We start from the raw sequence: 20,273 nt of genomic DNA, 5'->3' as shown, positions 1-20,273 counted from the left end.
TGAATGGGTGTTTTTTAATGAGGTTAGAGTTGCAAAAGGTGAGATTGTGGAGATTTGTGTCAGTGATGAAGTTTTGCTTGGTTGTGGAAGTCAAGGGATCTGTTGTATGGGTTACAGATAGGATTTTGTTTGCAAAAGGATGTATTTGTTCAGGAGGTTGATGATAGAAATATAGTTGGAAAAAATAATATATTACCCACAGATTGTACTACAGTTGGTACGCAACTGGAGATATTAAGTAGAAACCATCCTGTGTCGCGTATCCACAAATGTTTAATTCTTGATTATGAAAGGGAGAGTTATATGTTAGGGTAAAATTGGAGTCAATGAGGATTTTAATTTCCAGTGGCTAGTCTTCATGGAGTACATTCTGATCAAAATCTTGTAGGAAGGAGGTATTTCTTGTTGTGGGTGAACCTGGCCAGGATAAGGAATGTGATTTCCCCAAGGATCTACACTTGCTGTTGAGGTGGAAGCATGTCATCTCGATGAGAAGGGCGTAGAACAAGTCAATAATGATGGAGCATCTCATGAGAGTTCAATACTATTGGAAGAGAGGACGTGTTATCTCTGGGGCTTATGAGCAAGGAGGTTGTTGGTCTACTTGATGATACAATGAAATAAGACAACAGAACTGGTGTTGTTCCACTCCAGGAAAGAAGTTTGTTTTGAATCGACTAGCCAGTGAAGGGCCACCAAACTTTTCAGACGATCCTATTGATGTATCATTGCCGGAGATTCTCAATCCAATTGAGAATCTTGAACAACTATTTATTGCAACATTTACTGCTGGTATACCGTTGTAGGTCAGACTTTCCTGCTTGCATTTTGATTAGCTTATATTTAAGGAGTTCCTAAATGCTTATAAGGCAACTAACGCTACATAGTCAATATAGCCAATTACATAGTTTGAAATATATGTATATGTCCAGACTACATGTAGCTTTTGTTCTTTTCTTTTATTCTGAATGAATCTTTTATTATAGGTTTCTGTCCTACTGCGAGATTCCAGCTGATCTACTACCTGTTACCATAGCTTGCCACAATGTTGAAAATTGTTGGGGTTCGAGCCCTAATAAAAGAAGTTCAAAGCCTTATCCAGATTTTCCAAACCTGGTTATTATGTAGGTCGACATACCCCTCCCCTCTCTTTTTCACTATGCTTTGGGAAATAGTATGCTATTAGGAGCATGTGCTAGAAATGGTTGACTTTCTTATACTGCTTAGGAATGTAACAACAAACAACTTTTGATCTCGTGAGTTCATGATTACAGTTATCCTCCATTTCCTGAGGTGATAGCATTTGGTCAAGACCTAAGTAAATCAGCCATTGGTTGCCATCATCCAAAGTTGCTTGTGTTGCTAAGGAGAGGTAGTCTCTGTGTTGTGGTCACATCTGCTAATTTGGTGGTAGAACAGGTGCTTGTTTAATCACCTTTCTTCTGTGTTCTTTTGTGTGAATCAGCTCATTCTTTCTCGTATGACCTATTAAATTATTATGTGAACTTGAAATGAATGTGTTTCTTTTGGCACCAGTTACTTAGCAATTCAGTTTATCCTCTTTGTCAGTACTTTTGTAAATCTTGATAATCTGTTAAAATAAATTGAGAAGAAGAATAAAGAACAAGATTGTGGTGCTCATGGTAAGCTTAATTGCTAAAGGTTTGCCTAATTAAGCATATAGAATTTTTTTTTACACCTGTAACGTCGAGTTGGGCTGTGAAGTGGCAGTTAAGAGTCCATCAGATATTCTTGAGCAATGAAAAAAAAATATTAGAGATTGTCCTCAACTTTTAAAAGTAGTAATCTAGACATGTTGTTCCTTTTGAGGGTTAAAAATAGATTAAGAAAGTCCCTATATCTCAAATATACATGTACAGTGATCTTCTTACTTTTTGTACCTTACAATTTGTTCTATTTTCTTTCATCGGATTCTTTTGAGATGGATTTATATCTCAAATATATATGTACAGTGATCTTCTTACTTTTTGTACCTTACAATTTGTTCTATTTTCTTTCATCGGATTCTTTTGAGATGGATTTTAACAATTGTTGTAGCGACATGGTTTACTCTGCTAATGAGGTCCGATAAATATATTAGTTATTGTTCACATGCTTTTTTAGAAGCTTTAATTTTTTTGTTGCATCCTTTTTGGTAAATATTTTGAGGTTCTATATGTGTTTCTTCTTTAAACTCTTAATTCTTTGTTATTAAACTGACATACATTTGTTTTTTTGCAACTCATGAATTTGAAATGATATCGTTCAACAAAGTAAAGAAGCAAGTTGAAGTTCGCGAGGATTTTGTTAGGGGTGGTTTAAAGATTATATATTAGGTATATGTGTAGCAAAATTTCCTCTTTTTAATAAGGAGTTGATTAAAGTTGATGCCATACAACTTTGAAATGGTATATATCTTTCTTTAGTTCTTTTTATTAATGATGATTTTTATATCAAATATCAATTCAATTATTTAATATATTTTTGGATGTGTGTGAAATTATTATTATTATAAGTTCAGCTGTAAAATATTTTATAATAGCAAATGAAAATGTGGTCTATGAAACTCTTTCATGATTGGCGTAGCTAATATTTAAATTACCATTAGCGATGGGGAATTTTGGACATTTAAAGTGTTGGTGTCAAAACTGGCATACAATTAACGAAAGGAATTTTGGTCATTAAAAATACTTGTACTAGTTAGATATTAGTTGTTGCTAATGATTTTTAACGACCGGACTGATTAATTAGCGTAGGGAAAATACAGTATCTATCATCATATATATAAAAGAGAACCCTAGGCCCGCCTACGTGTCGCCACCACAAACAAGGATTGCTTTTTAATTTATTTATTTCCAAAACTAACCTTCCCCTATCATGAAAAGTTGTGACTTTTATGAAGAGTTGCGACTTTTACGAAAGGTTGTGATGTTTATGAAAGGTTGTGACCTTTCCGAAGCGTTGTGACTTTTTCAAAAAGTTGTGACCTTTCCGATAAGGCACAATAAGCATTTGTTCACACTACCCTTTGTTGTCTATAAATAGAGGGATTTCCTCTAATTTTAAAACAACGAAAATTCTGAACTTTTTCTTCTTCTGCACAATTAAATATTTGTGTACTTTGCTCATGTTGAGTGGCTTACTGACACAATTGTTTTTGTATCAATACATTGGTGAGTAAAATTGTTTCATCCTGAGATGATCTAATTCTTTAAACCTCGGGTATTAGAGGAGAATAGTTTTCTTAAGGGGACACTGTCCATTCAGTGGACTCGATTATTTCCTTTTTATTTCATTCTATTGTTACATATCCTGATATGTTTTTTTACGGTCATTAATTTATGCTTATAATATTAATTTATTGTTTTTGAGTACATGTTTTAAACTCTATTGTTTATGTTTCTGCAAAGTTATTGTCTCCGGTTATATTGAACGTATACACATATAGTAGGTATATTCATTGTGCAGAAAATAATTATTGTACTCAGTTCCAAGAATTTATGTTTTGATATTCTATATAAAATTCTATAACTTCAAAGTACTATATGTAATTAAGCTTACATATTATATATTTTTACATAGATATGAAGTTTCTCACTTATCAATTGAGGAAATTCATTATGCAAGTTCAAAAGTTATAATTACTTTCATGTTCAAGCGTAATTTCTTTTTTGAATTTGTTAACAATTTTTAAAATTTTTTCCTTAGACATATATCACAATTGTATAATCTATGCAACTTAAATGTGTTCTTTTTTACCAAATACCTTTGTATATATATTCTTATGTTTTTCTTTATTTTCCTTTTAATGTTGATTAAAGAACCAATAATTTATTATTTCCTGAATAATTCATTCATTAGAGTTTTTTGAGTTATGTGATAATGACAAATAATTAAATTAATGTTGGAATATTGCTAATATTTTTTAAGAACTTATTTTTTCCATTATTGTATGGATATTAGTAAATGATTATTTGCAAGTTCAATGCAATTATTATTTATGACCGCGCGCAGCGTGGGTAAATTACCTAGTTAAAGAATATATAATGACTGGATTATATGTTGTCATTAAAAGTTCATTTAACGATCGAACAAAAATCCGTTGTTAAACTTTCAACATCAGAAATTTTAATGACGGACAATGACCGGATTGGTTCATGTCGTTAATGACCTTAAGCGACCGAATTTGGACTTTTCACAACCAAATGTCCTCTCGCTAAAGGTCATTTTTCTTGTATTAAAAGAGGAGTACTGTCTTTGAATGTGTTGAGCCTGGTGGGCTATTTTCTGTAGCTTGGTACATATATTAAACATCTCATACCCATTCACCTGTTGATTCCAAGTAGAGATCACAAGGTCCTTAAAGCTATGGTGCTTCATCACCACATTTAACGGTCTAAATGGCCTTTTAACCTGAATCTGAACAGTGCATGTATTCACTACAATAGGTGTATGATCAGAACGTCCTGGGTCTACAAAATCAGCCTCAATATCCCCATACTTAAGAGTCCATGCAACATAACCAAATGCTTAGTCAACGTGGGTATATATTCTAGTAACTATATCCCTCTTATTACACCAAGTGAAATGTGTTCCTCTTCTTAGTAGCTGTCCCACCCCTATATCATCAACACAAGATTGGAAGTCCACTGTTTCCTGGGCTTCACAAGTTCACCATTGAGTCTATCTTCATGAGACAATATGGCATTGAAATCACCCAATATCAACCATGGTTCACTACTATTTAGAGTAAGACCCCTAAGAGAGTCCCACAGCCTCATTCTAGCATTTGGGGTATCAAAGTCATACACTATAGTGATTAAACAAGAGAAATCAGAGTCTTTGCCTTGTACTTTATAGTGCACCAGTTGAGCAGTACTAATCGAAACAATTACCTCCACTCTGCTGTGTTGCCAAATAATCTATATCCTCCCATTAAGTATAGTAGGGTTAACATAGACCTTCCAATCTTGTCCCAATTTAATCTTAATTCTCTCAGCTTTGTGATCTTGAATCTTTGTTTCTACACACCCCATAAAGTTCACTCTATAATTCAGCAGAAAAACTGTCAACTCCTGCTTATAGGGTTGGTACAGTCCTACCTTATATTCCAGGAACTGATAATCATGTTATATTGGGAGGTGCATGTGTTTTAGCCCTGTGTGTCCATTCATCTGAGTCATTCTGATGGTCTTCTAAGGGAGTAAACTTGTTGGAGGTTTGAGGTTCAACATTATCCTCCTTAGTTGTAGTTTGAGTACCCCTAGCTTTGGATTGACTATTTGGAAAGGAATGGATTTCTCTTCATTGACATTCTCCTTATTATTGTCCTCCTTTTCGTTCCCCTTTGCTGGGTGCTCTTGGTGCTTAGCAGTCCTAGCTTGCCATACAGGTGGAGGAGGTCATCTTGTCCTTGCTAGATGTATAACTGGTGGAGCTGGCTTGCCATGCTTACATTCACCTTCCTTATTTTCCATCTTCATACAGGTATGACAAAACTGTGGTGTCCACTCATACTTAATCACTTGAGTGATCAAAGTTCCATCAGGCTTTTCATTATAGAGCTCTTGTGGAAGCTGCTGAGTTATATCAGTCTATCAAAACTCGAGCAAATGAGACCCTTTCAATAGTTGCGGTCATTCTATCAACACTTACAGGCTTGCTAATATAGCTAGCAATTCGACCTAGATTTTCTTCAGCTCAGTAGTAAAGTGGGAGTCTTGGGAACATCACCCACAGTGGAATAATCCTAAGCATCTTAGGCTGGAACTGGAAGTCCTTCACCCAGTTTTTCAACACCATTGGGTGATTGTTGTAAGTATAAGGTCCCTCTAAAAGTACATGATCTCTATCCTCATGTGTCTCAGACAAGAGGAGAAATATACTTATCATGTAGATACACTCATGGAATAGACACAAAATTCCAAACACCATAGAATAATTTCAACATATCTTTGAAAGCTGGGGAATCACCGATAACATACCCTATAAGGGCATTTTCCCATTTATTACACACCGCTTCTACCTCAATAGGATTAACCTTCACTATTGTCTGCCCATTTTTCACAATTGGAGGGTCATAGTGGAGACCCATACCATTTTGAATTTGTTGTTACCTCGCACTACTTCCACCGTTGTCCTCTGATCAACTTGAGAGTTTGGGGTATTGTGAGACCCTACTGAGAAGGTAAGCTTCCTAGCGTGAGTCTCGTCCGGCATCTGTTCATCTAAATCAGACTTCAGATGATCCTCTTCTACCATGGGTAACACTGTTGAGTGGCTGCTTTCACAAGGTAGCCAGCTTCATAGCTTCATCGAGGCTAGGGTATGTGGAATACCAGAATCAGGTGTTAGTGTTCTCCCTCGTGGGTTGTCCACCACTTCTTGCGGTGGTCTTGGAATCTTCTGTTGTTGAGCCATCGTCCCCCAAGCGCACGTTAGCAAGAGGATTTCTAATTCACAGTAAGTACTGTTAGGAATTTATGTAAATTCTAGGTCCACCACTCCAACAAGGTACCAAATACCATTTGGAAATTTAATAATAATAATAATAATAATAATAAATAATGATAATAATAATAATAATAATAATAATAATAATAATAATAATAATGATAATAATAATAATAATGATGATGATGATGAATATTCAAATTGCCTATTTTTCCCCACTCACAGACACGACAAGTTTGACTATATATTTACTTGACCACTTAGACCCGTCAACGCTAATAAATTGGCTCATAATAATTATTATTATTATTTTGAGCCAACTCCCATTAGCGTTGGCAAGTATATGTGGTCAAGTAAATATAAAGTCAAACTTGTCGTGTCTGTGAGTGAGGGAAAAAATGGCAATTTGAATTTATTACTGTCCTATTCCAACATCCTCGAAATCTTGGTATAGATTACCCTCTTGAAACTGAAAATAAAAGAATATAATCGATGATCCTATATATGTTTTTGTTCTACTGATCTGAAATTTTTTGGAGAGAAAAATGGGCGGTGTTTGGTCAAGCGGGAATAGAGCAAATGAGAGCAGGTTAGGGTTAATCAAAAAGCCAGAGGTATTATGTTTCTCTATTTCTACACCACGAATTAACAAGGTACCCTCTATGGCTTTTGTTAAACCATTTACTGGAAAAGAAATCTCATAACGCCCAATTATATCTTCTATACACTTGACAAAATAGGTATTCTATTTTAAGTTACATTAATTTAACTTGTATACTTAAGGTCATTACATTTTTAGATCTGACTTTGAGGCCTTATTAGTTCTTTCGATCATAAATAAAGCTTACTTGTATTTGTTTAAATGTTATATAAGAAGTCAAATCCTTTTTTTTGGGTTTGGGGGGGGGGGGGGGGGGGGGGGNGGGGGGACAAATATATTTTTGGCTCTCGGTTTGTTTGTTTTACATGGGGGAAGGAGGAGAAAAGAAATTTAAGAAAATGAATGATTTAGGATATTAAGAATGGAGTTCTTGAAGTGTCAGCACAATCACACACTCAGAAATGACATTGGTAAGCCAGGTAGGATTCATGTGTTTACAAGATACATTTTTGTGTCTATGTCGTCAGTGTCACAACTCACTTGTCAAGTTTAAAGGGTTTTTTTAGGTATTTATCCCAAAAAGAAAGAAAAAGATATCATAGATGAGGTTTCTATCAATTGTGGTAGTAGTACAAAGACAATAAACAATAATGAAACTGTTAGTAGGATCGAAGTGATGGTAACTTCTGATTAAAATTTTAATATGGAAGATAATTATGGGAAAAATAAAAAGAAATGAAAAGAATAATATTAAACAAGACAAAGGTGCACTATGGATTTCAGGAGGTTTTTCACTGCCTCAAATGTTGTGCCAGAGACAGCTCCAGGACCTGATGGTTTCACTATGGATTTCATCCTCAACTGTTGGGAGATAATGAAACAAGACATCACGGTGCATTTAGAAATTTTCATGAACAGGAGATATTTGAAAAGAGCTTTAATGCAACTTTTATAGCTCTAATCCCAAAGAAGAAAAGAGCTAAGGAATTGAGAGACTTCAAGCCTATAAGTATGATAGGCAGTATCTATAAACTGTTTTCAAAGGTACTAACTGATAGATTGAAAAAGGTGATGGCAAAATTAATAGATTCCCAGCAAATGACTTTTATCAAGGGGAGACAAATTATGGATGCTGTCTTGGTGGCTAATGAAGTTGTAGATTCTAGAATCAAACAGAACAAACCTGGTATTCTATGCAAGCTTGATATAGAAAAAGCATATGATCATGTCAACTGGAGGTTCTTATTGGATATCCTGAAGAGGATGGGCTTTGGAGTCAAATGGATCAATTGGATCAGACATTGCATTTCCACTGTGAGTTTTTCAGTTCTGATCAATGGCTCTCCTGTTGGTTTTTTCAAAGCTGAAAGAGGGTTAAGACAAGGTGATCCCTTGTCTCCCTTTTTGTTCATTTTGGCAATGGAAGGTTTAAACAATACGGTGAAAAAAGCAAAGCACATTGGCTGGATTAACGGTTTTGAAATGGAAAGGAGGGACAATAGTAGCATGGATATTACACACTTGCAGTATGCAGATGACACTCTGACTTTTTGCGATGCAAATGTGGATCAATTGAAGTATTTGAGGGTGATTTTGGTGGTATTTGAATGTGTCTGGTATGCATATTAACTGGAGGAAAAGCTCATTGTATCCTATTAACGAAGTCAATGATATGGAGTTCCTGGCCTCGATATTGGGAAGAGAAGTAGGGTCCTTCCAATTTGTATATCTTGGTATGCCTTTAGTGGCTAATTCAAAGTCCAAGGAAATTTGGAATGGTGTCATTGAAAAGTGCGAGAAGAAACTTTCCAGGTGGAAGTCTCAATACTTGTCACTAGGTGGAAGAGTCATACTCATCAACTCTGTGTTAGATGCCCTCCCCTCTTACATGATGTCCTTATTTCCAATCCTAGCAAGTGTTATTAAAATACTTGACAACATTAGAAGATCCTTCTTGTGGCAAGGAAATAAGGAGAAGAAAGGTTTCTACTTGGTGAAATGGAAGGCTTTTACAGTGAGTAAGAAGAGGGGGGGATGGGACTGGGACTCAAGGATCTGAAGTTTCAGAATAAGGCTTTAAAAATAAAATGGCTTTGGAGATACACACAAGAAGAGCAAATGTTATGGGTAAAGGCTATCAAGGCAAAGTACGAGGAAGAGGACAAATGGATGACAAAGGAGATCAACACTCCTTATGGGGTTAGTTCATGGAGATCTATCAGGGTCTTATGGCCTTTGCTGAAAAACAGAAGCACCATTAAAGTTGCAGATGGTAGTAAAACTGTTTTCTGGAAGGATGTATGGCTAGGGACCGAGAGGTTACAAGAGAAATTCCTTGACATCTACAATCTTGTACTTCACATCAACATAATACAGTGGCAGAACAGTGGTCAAACGAAGGTTGGGATACTACCTTCAGAAGAATGCCTAATGACTGGGAGGTGAGTAGGGTGATTGCTTTCTTCAATCTGCTGGGAACTTTGGAGGTTTAAAAGAAGGGGCTGACAGATTATGGTGGAATGGACACAACAGTGGTGCTTACAAAGTGAATGCAACTTACAAACGTATGAACCAAACCAATCATCAAATGGTAGAATGGCCTTGGAAGCACATTTGGAAGGCTAAGATACCATATAAGGTTTCATGGTTTGTCTGGATTTTGGCAAGAGAAGCAGTTCTTATTCAAGATAACTTGATGAAAAGAGGGATTACCATCTGTCCCAGATGCTGCCTATGTGGGGAAACTACAGAAACAGTGAATCACCTTGTCCTCCACTGCAAAATATCTGGTCAAGTATGGGGGATGTTCCTGGCACTCAGAAGTATCACATGGATAATGCCTGGAAAGATTTCTGAAACTCTAGCATGTTGGGAAGAAGGTTTGGAAGTCAGAGATAGAGGAAGATGGAGAATGGTTCCAGCTTGTATATGGTGGACAATATGGAAAGAGAGGAATTCTAGATGTTTTGAAAATAGGAGCAACTCTATCCAACAAATGAAGATGAATTATTTTGCTCTTTAGTTTTTGGTGTAGACAGTTTCACTCGGTAGAAACTGTGGAAATTCTAGATGTATTAAGCTCCCTATAGAAGACTAGAATAGCTCCAGTTTCTTAAGAGTCTTTTGATGTAAATAGAGTGCAAGTATAACCAATGTACTGTATGATCTTAATTATTGATAGAAATACACAAAGTTACCAATTTTTTTAAAAAAATATTTGCTGGTATTGAAATTAAGGTTCACTTGAGCACTAGTGGGACAAGACTGATTGGAAATCATTAGGATTAAGCTGTATGTCATAAACATAAGTAACAACATCGATGGTTAAGCATCTGATAAGCTCATTTGACAAATGGAAGTTGAAGTATTGAAGAACCATGTGGGTGTATCCCAGAGTCTAGTTCAATATAACAATGACTTTGGAAAATATCCATATGGGTGGGTTTGGCACCTATTTTCTCTTTCTCTGTTGATGGCTAGTATGATATTTGAACAACCATCATCATGTTATTGGTTTTGTCTTTTGATTCATATGGATTCTCTCGCACACGATAACAAGACATAATTTTTCTATTATAGGCCCCCACCTGTTTTCTTGGAAAAGCCAGTACAGTTGGCCTAGAAAAGGCAGTAGAAGTTTTAGATACACTTGGCAACAGCATGAGAAATTTGAATTCTCGAGGCTTCATGACTGGAATGGCATCTCGACAAGACAAAATATCTATTCTAGCATTTGAAATTGCAAACACCATCACCAAAGCTGCAAATTTATTGCAATCTCTTTCTGAAGAAAATGTCGAGTATTTAAACAAGGAACTTCTTCCTTCAAAAGGTGTGCAACAGTTGGTTTCTACTAACATGAAGGATCTGCTTACTATAGTTGCTCATGACAAAAGGGAGGATTTTGCTGTTTTCTGTTGTGAAGTCATCAGATTTGGAGATATGTGTAAAGACCCACAATGGCACAATCTAGGTCGCTATTTTTCCAAGTAAGTTGAATTGTTTTATTAAAACTGTTGCAATTTTATGTCAATAAATATGTTTATGAGAAACATGTAATCATTTTCCAGGTTGGACATGGACACTGTTACTCATAAACAGCTAAGAACAGAGGCTGAAATGACAATGCAGGAGCTGATAACTCTGGCACAACATACTTCTGTAATGCTTTGTTTTGTTTTGAGATGCCTTTACTTTTCTACATGTTTTTGTGCTTTAACATACTAGTGTCTGCGCACGTGCTTTCCACGTGTACCTCATATCTATTAAACAACATATTCGTTATATTATGACTTTATCGTTGAAAACCTTTAATATAAGATCAACTTGGACATTGTTTTTGATCTCAAAAGACCAATTGTGACAACTTAAACATCAGGGCTACTAATGTGCCAATGATTCAATCTTCTCGATAAAATCAATTCATAAATAAAAAAATATAGTGCTAAAACTTTTGAATGTAAAGAAAGAGTAAACGAAAGTGGTTGGGATATATCTTTCAGGAGACATTTCAATGACTGGGAAATAGATAGGATGGCACAATTGTTACATGCAATCAATGAGTTTAATGGTTTTGCTGCAAGGCCAGACACAATCTCGTGGGTACACTCTGAGGATGGAAGATTCACAGTTAACAAGCTCTATAAGAAGGAAATGGGAACTCAACAAGGTCTCAGATTGGCTAGATGGAAATATGTATGGACAAGCCAAGCACCAACCAAGATCAAATGTTTTGTATGGTTGGTAGCTAAGAGGGCTTGTCTGACACAGGAGGTACTGCAGAGGAAAGGTGTACAACTAGTACCAAGGTGTTTTCTATGCAATGAGACAAATGAGACCAACAGCCATCTTTTTCTACACTGTAGACTCTACAGGTCAACTATGGTCTCTGTTTTTGAGGCTCACTGGTAACAGCTGGACGATGCCAGAACATACTGCTGACCTGTTGAGTTGCTGGATCAGGAGAGGAGGCAGTAAAAGCCAAAAAAATGGTGGAGAATTATTCCAGCTTGCATATGGTGGTCAGTATGGAAGGAAAGAAATGGAAGATGCTATGAGAACAAATCAAACTCCATACAGAAAGTCAAAGAAAATTGCATTGCATATTTGTATTTTTGGTGTAAACAGGAATGTATAGAGGAGGTAGAGCAACTAGTAGATATGTTAGGATCTTTGTAATTAGCCTTCCTAGCCCCTCTATGTACGAAATTTTGGAGGTCACCAGCATAGCCTTAATGCTGAGGAATACAACATTACTAAATGGTGGACATTTGGCCTTGGAAGTTAATCTGGAAGACCAAATGCCCCCCAAAGGTAGCTTGTTTTTGTTGGTTGGTTTGTAGAAAGGCTTGTTTAACACATGAGGCTTTACAGAAAAGGGGATGGCAATTTTGTTCAAGATGTGTCATGTGTGAACAGGAAGCAGAAGCCAATGACCATCTGTTCCTTCATTGTAAGGCAGCATTGAGCCTATGGAACATGTTTTTGGCTCTGTTGGGAGTTGAATGGGTGATGCCTAGCACAACAAAGGAACTACTAAATAGCTGGAAAGGTATTGGGAACAGAGGGAGAAATGAACACTGGTGGAGAACTATTCCTGCTTGCATATGGTGGACTCTCTGGAAAGAAAGAAATTTAAGAAGTTTTGAGGGACAAAAGACTAACTTACAGAAGATTAGAATGAATTGTATAAGCCTTTTGTTTTTTTGGTGTAAACAGAACCTTGTAGGGGATATAGTAGACTTGGTTGATTTTAAAGGAAACTTGTAAAGTATACCCATGGGTGGGATGTAAGTTTCCAATTCATCAGTTTTTGGATGATGAATTTTTTGGTGTGAATACAAAGTTACCTTGTCTCAAAAAAAAACATTACTAATTTCAAAAAAAAAAGAGTAAACGAAAGTTGCAGGCTGATCATTCTACATTATGATTACTTAGGAAAAAAATATACAGTAGAAAACTTATTTGACTGAAATGTTTAACTATATTGTCCACATGTAATAAAAAACCAAGTAAACAACAGAAAATTTTGAGTTTTTCATTCAAGATTTCCTATTCTGGAAGGAGACCGAGACATCCAATTAAAAAGCTTCCTGCATGAAATATCTATTGCACAACTTCTATTATTTGCTATAGTTTGAACATCGAAGAAAAGAGTGAACTATAGAAGTCTTATACTCCTGTGTGTAATGAAGTTGTTCTTATGTTTTCCATCTTTGCTCAACTTTTTTTTTTTTTTTTTTTTTTTTTTTTTTTTTTTTTTTTTTTTTTTTTTTTTTTTTTTTTTTTTTTTTTTTTTTTTTTTTTTTTTTTTTTTTTTTTTTTTTTTTTTTTTTTTTTTTTTTTTTTTTTTTTTTTTTTTTTTTTTTTTTTTTTTTTTTTTTTTTTTTTTTTTTTTTTTTTTTTTTTTTTTTTTTTTTTTTTTTTTTTTTTTTTTTTTTTTTTTTTTTTTTTTTTTTTTTTTTTTTTTTTTTTTTTTTTTTTTTTTTTTTTTTTTTTTTTTTTTTTTTTTTTTTTTTTTTTTTTTTTTTTTTTTTTTTTTTTTTTTTTTTTTTTTTTTTTTTTTTTTTTTTTTTAACTTTCTTCCTCCTTTTCATCTCAACTTGGAATTTGATGAAAGGTAAGTTCCTAATTTGTAGCGGTGAGTGATAACTTTTCCAATGTAATTTGGAATTATCAAGATGAATTTAGTGTGATGCTAAGTAAGAACACCATTGGATGTTGAGAGCAATAACAATTGACATCCATCATCCCTAACCTTCTCCCTTAATTCGTTCCCCATTAGTAAGGATTGGTTTGGTAGATGAATGGTCTTGTAAACTAATGGAATGAAAAGTAATCATCATGGAATACAAAACAACAAACAATTAAGGCTGCTTAATTAAGATAAGAAAACCCACAAATTGATGGAATACAAGTAATTACTTAATAATTTAATGGGGGTAATTTTATTGTTAGGAGAGGATAAATTGGTCATTCAATATCTAAAGGGTATTTTTTAAATCCAAATTTCAACTTAAGATGGTCCCACTTTTAGTATAGTATGATATGATGATTATCAAGAGCTCTTTCTTTCAATCAATAGTCTTCTTCATATGCATGGATGCCCTAGTGAAGAGGTGTGAGATGTTAGATATAGTAGGTATGAGGAGAGGTAGAGTTAGGCAATGTTGGGGAGAAATGATTAGATAGGACATGGTGCACCTTCAAATTACCGAGTACATGACCTTAGATAAGAGAATGTGAAGTACATGTATTAGGGTAGAAGGTTAGTAGATAGTGGAGTGTGGTCTTGTGTTTTGATATTGCAACTAGCCTGTTGCATGAGAGCTAGTTATAAAATCTGCCAACTTTAGTTTGAGCTTATTTTATTGTTATTCCTTCAACAAAAGCAATTCTCTTTCGTGTGGACCTTCCTTAAATGACATTGAACCTTCTATAATAGTTTGTAGTACTGAACAAGCGGAGTGGGTCATTGGTATGGGAATTGATAGGGTTAAATGTGCGGGGGTCATGCAAATACATAGGCGCATACCTTCTCTTTTGGATTAATGGGGTGGGTTAGAAGGCACTTATGTTTGTTATTAATTTACTTGTCAAGATTTTATTTACTTGTTATGGTATTTTGTTGATCGATGGAATTATAAAATCTGTAGACAAGTATGCTGGAGTGGTATAAAGCAAATCACCCAGAGGAAATTCATTGACATTTATTAGTGTTAAATGACATTTTCTCTACAAGGATTGATATGGTTCACATCATTAGTTTCTCTTCTATATGCAAAGATGACGGTGTGACTCCTCATTTCTTTTTCAGGAACTGTATCATGAGCTTCACGCACTGGATAAATTTGAAAAGGATTATCAAAGAAAAATTGAGGCATTAATTTTTTTAAAACTGTCTCTCGAAGGTACAATTTTACTTCAATTTTCTGTGATACTGTCTTACTCCTTAGCTATGCCTCTGGAGGAGAGGGGGTTGAATGAAATTTGGTGGAAGAAAATAATTGGATCTCATGTTGCCTTAAAATTTAATTCGTAGTTTCTTTTGAAGATTAACTTTTACAAGGAAAATTTGCAATAGAAAGTAGCAATATTTATTCAGTGTACAACTTGATTTCATCAGTTTGGTACGAATTTAACGCTTCTATTGCATCTAAGTAGAAGTTTCCAGGTAAGGTTACGCCTTAAATAATGAGTCAAGTAAGATTACATTTAAAGCAAAGTTATTGATTATTCTGGAGGCATGTTGTTATCTGGTGGCATTCTCCTATTCAGAAGATTTGTCCTTTGGGTTCTTAAAACTTTTAATTTTTTTTTTACTGCAACGAGACAATCCGATACAATTTAAAAAAATAGCATGTTATGTATGATGCTAGCAAAAAAGCATGAGATTGTAAACAGTATATCCAAATTATAGGCCTCTAAATATGGGAAGTCACTTAACATGTTTCAGTGATATTATGTTGAACTGAGTTGGATATAATGTGTATCCCTACAATTTGACATCAGTATACTCATCTTTTTCCACACTCTACTGATACTCGTTTAACCAAGAGCTTTGGTCAATTGGAGGACAAGAGGCATTTTGTTTATGTTTGTTAAATTGATTAATACCATGTTAAACTGACAAATTGAATGTTTTCCTTCACTTGTAGGAGAACATGCCATGATGTTAGAAAGCGAGCTAAAACATCAAAGAAAATCTGTGAGGAACTGGAAAAAGAAGAGTCTTTGGTTCAAGAGTCTGGAGGAGGTACTTTGACCAAAAATCATTTTGAATTCCATTGAGAAATAAAATGAAAATTATAAGGATCACTGTAGAAGGGAAAATTGCTTCAATAATAGTAGTTGAAATGAAAATTTGTCTTCTACTTTTTAAATGTTTATGGACTTAACATTCTTCATCCTTTTATTTTTTATCTTCATCCTTGTAGGTTGTAGAGAAGCTTGTTGGCATTGCTACTTTTATTCATCAAGAGATTTCAGAGGCATATGGATATGACGGTACGAGAATATCCAGAAGTTTTGTAAACATTTCACAAGTTGGTGTGGTCGTAGGCATACTAGTACTTATATCTTTGTTGTCAAATCCATCTGATAATATAGAATTGAGGCTCTAAACCCCTAAGCTATGATTAGTCATATAGAATTAAACATATATTGACTTGAGGAACATATATACCACAAGAAAAATATGATCACAATAAGATTAGTTGGCTACGTATAAGGAATAAGATGATTCGTATCTATATAAAGTGATTTGGTATATTGTCAAAAATAAATACTATGATTATGAGGAGAGTTTTGCAAGCATTTGGATTTTATTTAATTGAATTGTGTAAAGAACAAACCTAAACCAGTTTAATTAGCTTAATATGATAAGGAAACGAGTTAATTTAAACATACAATATTTTTAACACTAAATTTGATTGGCTTAATATGTCCCTATGCACATGAAAAGTGCCTAAGGAACTTGTTTTAGTTTTTGGCGAGCATGAAAGGATTGGAACCAACTAATACAAATACCTTGGCCTCTCTTGAATTGTTTCTTTTAAATTCAATAGCACTTCATAATAATCTGTCACAAACAACTCCAAGAATTTTAAGTCTAGCTGTTTGCATTGGTATTGCTCGACTGTCCCAAACTAAGGATTGTCTTCCTTTTTCCTGTATAAGACTTTGCATTTAAATCTTCTTTACAAATAATGCTATGTTTTAGGATAAAAAAGTCCTGTGAATAATCTTTTAGCTTTGTCGTGTTATGTCTCTTCACTTGTCAAAAAAATATCTTTTGAACATCCTTTCTTGCTAAAAATTATAGATGATCAAACCAAGATTCCGTCACATCATTTATGTATTTTCCTAAATTGTGGTCTATATATTTGTTCTACATGAAACCAAATACATCAATTTCTATAGAATAGAGGCTGAAGTAAGATGAATTGGAAAAAAAGAGAAAAAAAAAAGAAAAAAGAAGAGGAACAGGAAAAGATATGCAAATGGTTATCTACAAACTTGAAAACCTATTAACATATCCAGTGCTGTTATATTTATAAAGCTTTACCTTTTCTTTAATGGTCAATGTTTCAGGTTACTTTCCTGTAGTACAAATGGTTTTATGAAATATTATGTGTATGTTTTTAGTAGGGTTGACATCCTCGCCTAGAAGAAAATCAGAAACACTGGGAGAAGCTGGTCTTGCTTTACACTATGCTAACTTAATTACTCGAATAGATGCCATTGTAAGTACTTTCTGCTCAATTAATCTCCTATAATGTAACTAGTGCAAATAGTTATTATGGGATTTGATATCATGTCAGGCCTTATACCCCACTTCTCCTTCTGATAACATGAGGGATGCACTATATAATGGATTACCCCCCAACGTGAAGACATCCCTTCGTTCTCGGTTGCAGGCAGTCACTAAGGAAGAGGTTAGTCCTCTACATATTATTTTTCTACATAAAGTGGTGTTATATGTATGTAAAATAGTTGTTGTCATTGTTGTTGTTGCAGCTCACACTTTCTCAGATCAAAGCAGATTTGGGAATAACACTTCAGTGGCTTGTTCCAATAGCTACAAATACTAAAAGGTAGGTACCTGTTGGTGGTGATGTTGAAATCAACAAATTTTGTTTTTTGTTATAAAAACCTAAAAGTTGGTCCAATGTATTTATTCATACTAATTGTTTTGCATCTAACAGAGCACTTCAAGGTTTCGGGTGGGCTAATACTGGGTCAGTTACTGCATATTTTAGTGTTACAGCACCCCCACCCCACTCCCGATCAAATCATATACTTGACATTTACTATTGTCCATGTTTGTTTGTATCAGAAATGATTTAGGCAAGATGAGTCGTGGACACAAGAAGATCATTCGGTTGCAAACTCTGTATCATGCAGACAAAGAGAAGATGGATGAACTTATCATTGAACTCGTGACATGGCTTCATCACATGATCAGCCTGAGAAGATCCAATAAGGCTTTCCCACCAAAAACATCCAAGGTGCGGTTCTCTGAGGAAGATAGAAACTTATTGGAGAAGGTAATGCAGAGAGGAATGTTGGTTCCAGGAATAAGCAAAAGCCAGGAATTCGTCATGTCCAAGAAACATGTCCAGCGTCTAAGTAAAAGCACTGGTACTTCTCCACATACATAGTTCAAAGCCTAACGTATTAGATTAAACAGTTTGAGCTTCTAAACAAACGTCTCAAGATATTTTTTCGATACACATCCTAATTCTATAGGGTGGCAAATGACAATAACTCATTAAGGGTTCTAAAGATTATATTATCTTTGATCACTACTCATGGCTAGTGAAGTTTGACTGGAAAGAGTTTTTTGTGTAGTAAATGTTGTATGGGTTTCTATGGGGTGGCAAATGGCAATAATCATCTGAAGCCCTCTTTACATGTTTGACAAAACCTGGATTCTTTCTCAAGTGTAAATCATTTAATGTGATTTAGTGAGATAAAATATGACTAAGAATTGGAACAAGTAACTCTATAGACAAATATGTTTCGAATCATTGGTATTTTTTACCATGTTTCGAACATGGGCAGTGCATTTACTCCATTTCATCATCACTTGTCAAGATTCCGCCCAAAAATTTCTAGCTACCTATATCTCAATGGTCTACCATTGATTTTTCCTCCTAGTTCCCATCGATGAGAAGATTTGGTGTTGGCTCTTCCCTCCCTAAGGGTTGTATTGGGGAAAAATAACCTATATAGGTGGTTGCATGTAGGGTGGAAACATGGCCTTAGGATAAAGTTTGGATATGTTGCCTTAAGGATCAAAGAAGATGTTCTCATGAAAGGTTCATCGGTCAAGTGTTCGGATCGGTGGTTGACTAATTAGCTTGATCTGGTCTGATCGCTAGTATAGTCGGACGGTAACTTTTAGTGGAAAACGAGGAAACTCGTGGCCTAAATTAAGGGAAGTATAATTTTAAGAACTCGTGTCTGGGACATGAAATAAAGGTTCGAAAGGACAAATACACCAAATTTATCTTTACGATATTTTGCAAATTATAGAGGAATATTAGTTGAGATACATAACAATATTCCTATGTGGAGCATTTCGATTGGGCATAGCATTTTGGGCTCGAGTGGAGCTGTCATGTTGGTGTTTTTTAAAATTGGGGGAGCAAAAAGAATTGATTGAACTTACGATTGAAATATCTTTTAATAGCTTTCAATAATTTCATTAAGCATTGAAGGACTTTTAATAGCCAGCATGAAAGAATAATATGCATAGTTTGAAATTTAAAACAATCTAAAATATCTCAACTATTCAAACAACCTAACTAAAATTTAAAGTTCAACTTATTTTGCTAAGAATCACTCTAGTAACTAAAAACAAATTTCAACACTCCTCCTTTGCTTTAGTTACTGCAATTTTAAAAAAAATGCTCCTCTTCAATTTTTGCTTTGGAGTTGATGCTAAATTTTTTTTATTGTTTTTGAACATGCAAAATTTATTTTCATCTTTTTTATTTTTCTTTTGATTTTGTGCTTCGAAAACATATTCCATGTCATTGTCTTGTGTAGAAGTTCTTTTGAAGTGATTTTATTTGGACAATTGTAGGATTTGCAAAGTATTGTGGTAAATACTTTTCTTCCATCACAACAATGCATGACTTAGGCTATAAAATATAATTTCATTTTCATTGACCAGATTTGATCTTTTTTAATCGGTAAAACCGTTTTGGGCATTCAAAGAGAGACTGTTGCTTGCCCTTTTTTAGGTTAAAAATTGGTTAAAAATAGCATGTGTGTTGAAAAAAGCATGGATTGAAAATGGTAGCCTTGACGGGTTAAAAATGGTATTGTAGTGCTATAACACCTCAAAATTTAGAAAAGAAAAAAAAGGCCAAAAAGGGATACTGGTACAATTCAACAAAACTAGTCTACAGTTTGTAGCAAGTTCTATGGGTTGTAGACTAGTCTTGTAGGAGGTGGGGAAATATTTTGTAAATCAAAGCCTAGTAACCTATTCTACGATTGACCAGGACGGTCTGTCGAATGGACTACGGACCGCAGGAAGGTCCCATAGGAAGGTTCCAAACTTCGTAAAATTTTGGGGCTTAAGTTGAGTTCTACGGTTTGGGTCTACGGACCATAGAAAGGTCTCGTCAAAGTAGGATGAAATTTTAGGCTCCAGTACTTGGTGTATGGTTGACCAGTTCTACGGACCATAGGGTTTGCCGACAAT

At 34.7% G+C, this 20,273-nt stretch overlaps 1 protein-coding gene across 1 annotated transcript; it reads left to right on the top strand.

Moving 5' to 3' along the window:
* Nucleotides 1–518: 518 nt before the first annotated feature.
* Nucleotides 519–18,507, top strand: LOC125855858 (protein PSK SIMULATOR 2-like). The gene is made up of 14 exons (XM_049535531.1): nucleotides 519–591; nucleotides 655–802; nucleotides 987–1,124; nucleotides 1,275–1,419; nucleotides 10,634–11,043; nucleotides 11,125–11,215; nucleotides 14,871–14,964; nucleotides 15,712–15,809; nucleotides 15,991–16,060; nucleotides 17,201–17,298; nucleotides 17,377–17,490; nucleotides 17,573–17,649; nucleotides 17,761–17,793; nucleotides 17,892–18,507. Exons 1-14 carry the CDS (start codon nucleotides 519–521, stop codon nucleotides 18,214–18,216), a joined length of 1,914 nt encoding a protein of 637 aa, XP_049391488.1. The 3' UTR covers nucleotides 18,217–18,507.
* Nucleotides 18,508–20,273: the final 1,766 nt, after the last annotated feature.

The sequence above is a fragment of the Solanum stenotomum genome, chromosome 2 (genome assembly GCF_019186545.1).
Source record: "Solanum stenotomum isolate F172 chromosome 2, ASM1918654v1, whole genome shotgun sequence".
Classification (NCBI taxonomy): Eukaryota; Viridiplantae; Streptophyta; class Magnoliopsida; order Solanales; family Solanaceae; genus Solanum; species Solanum stenotomum.
This window is presented reverse-complemented; position numbering and strand designations above follow the sequence as displayed.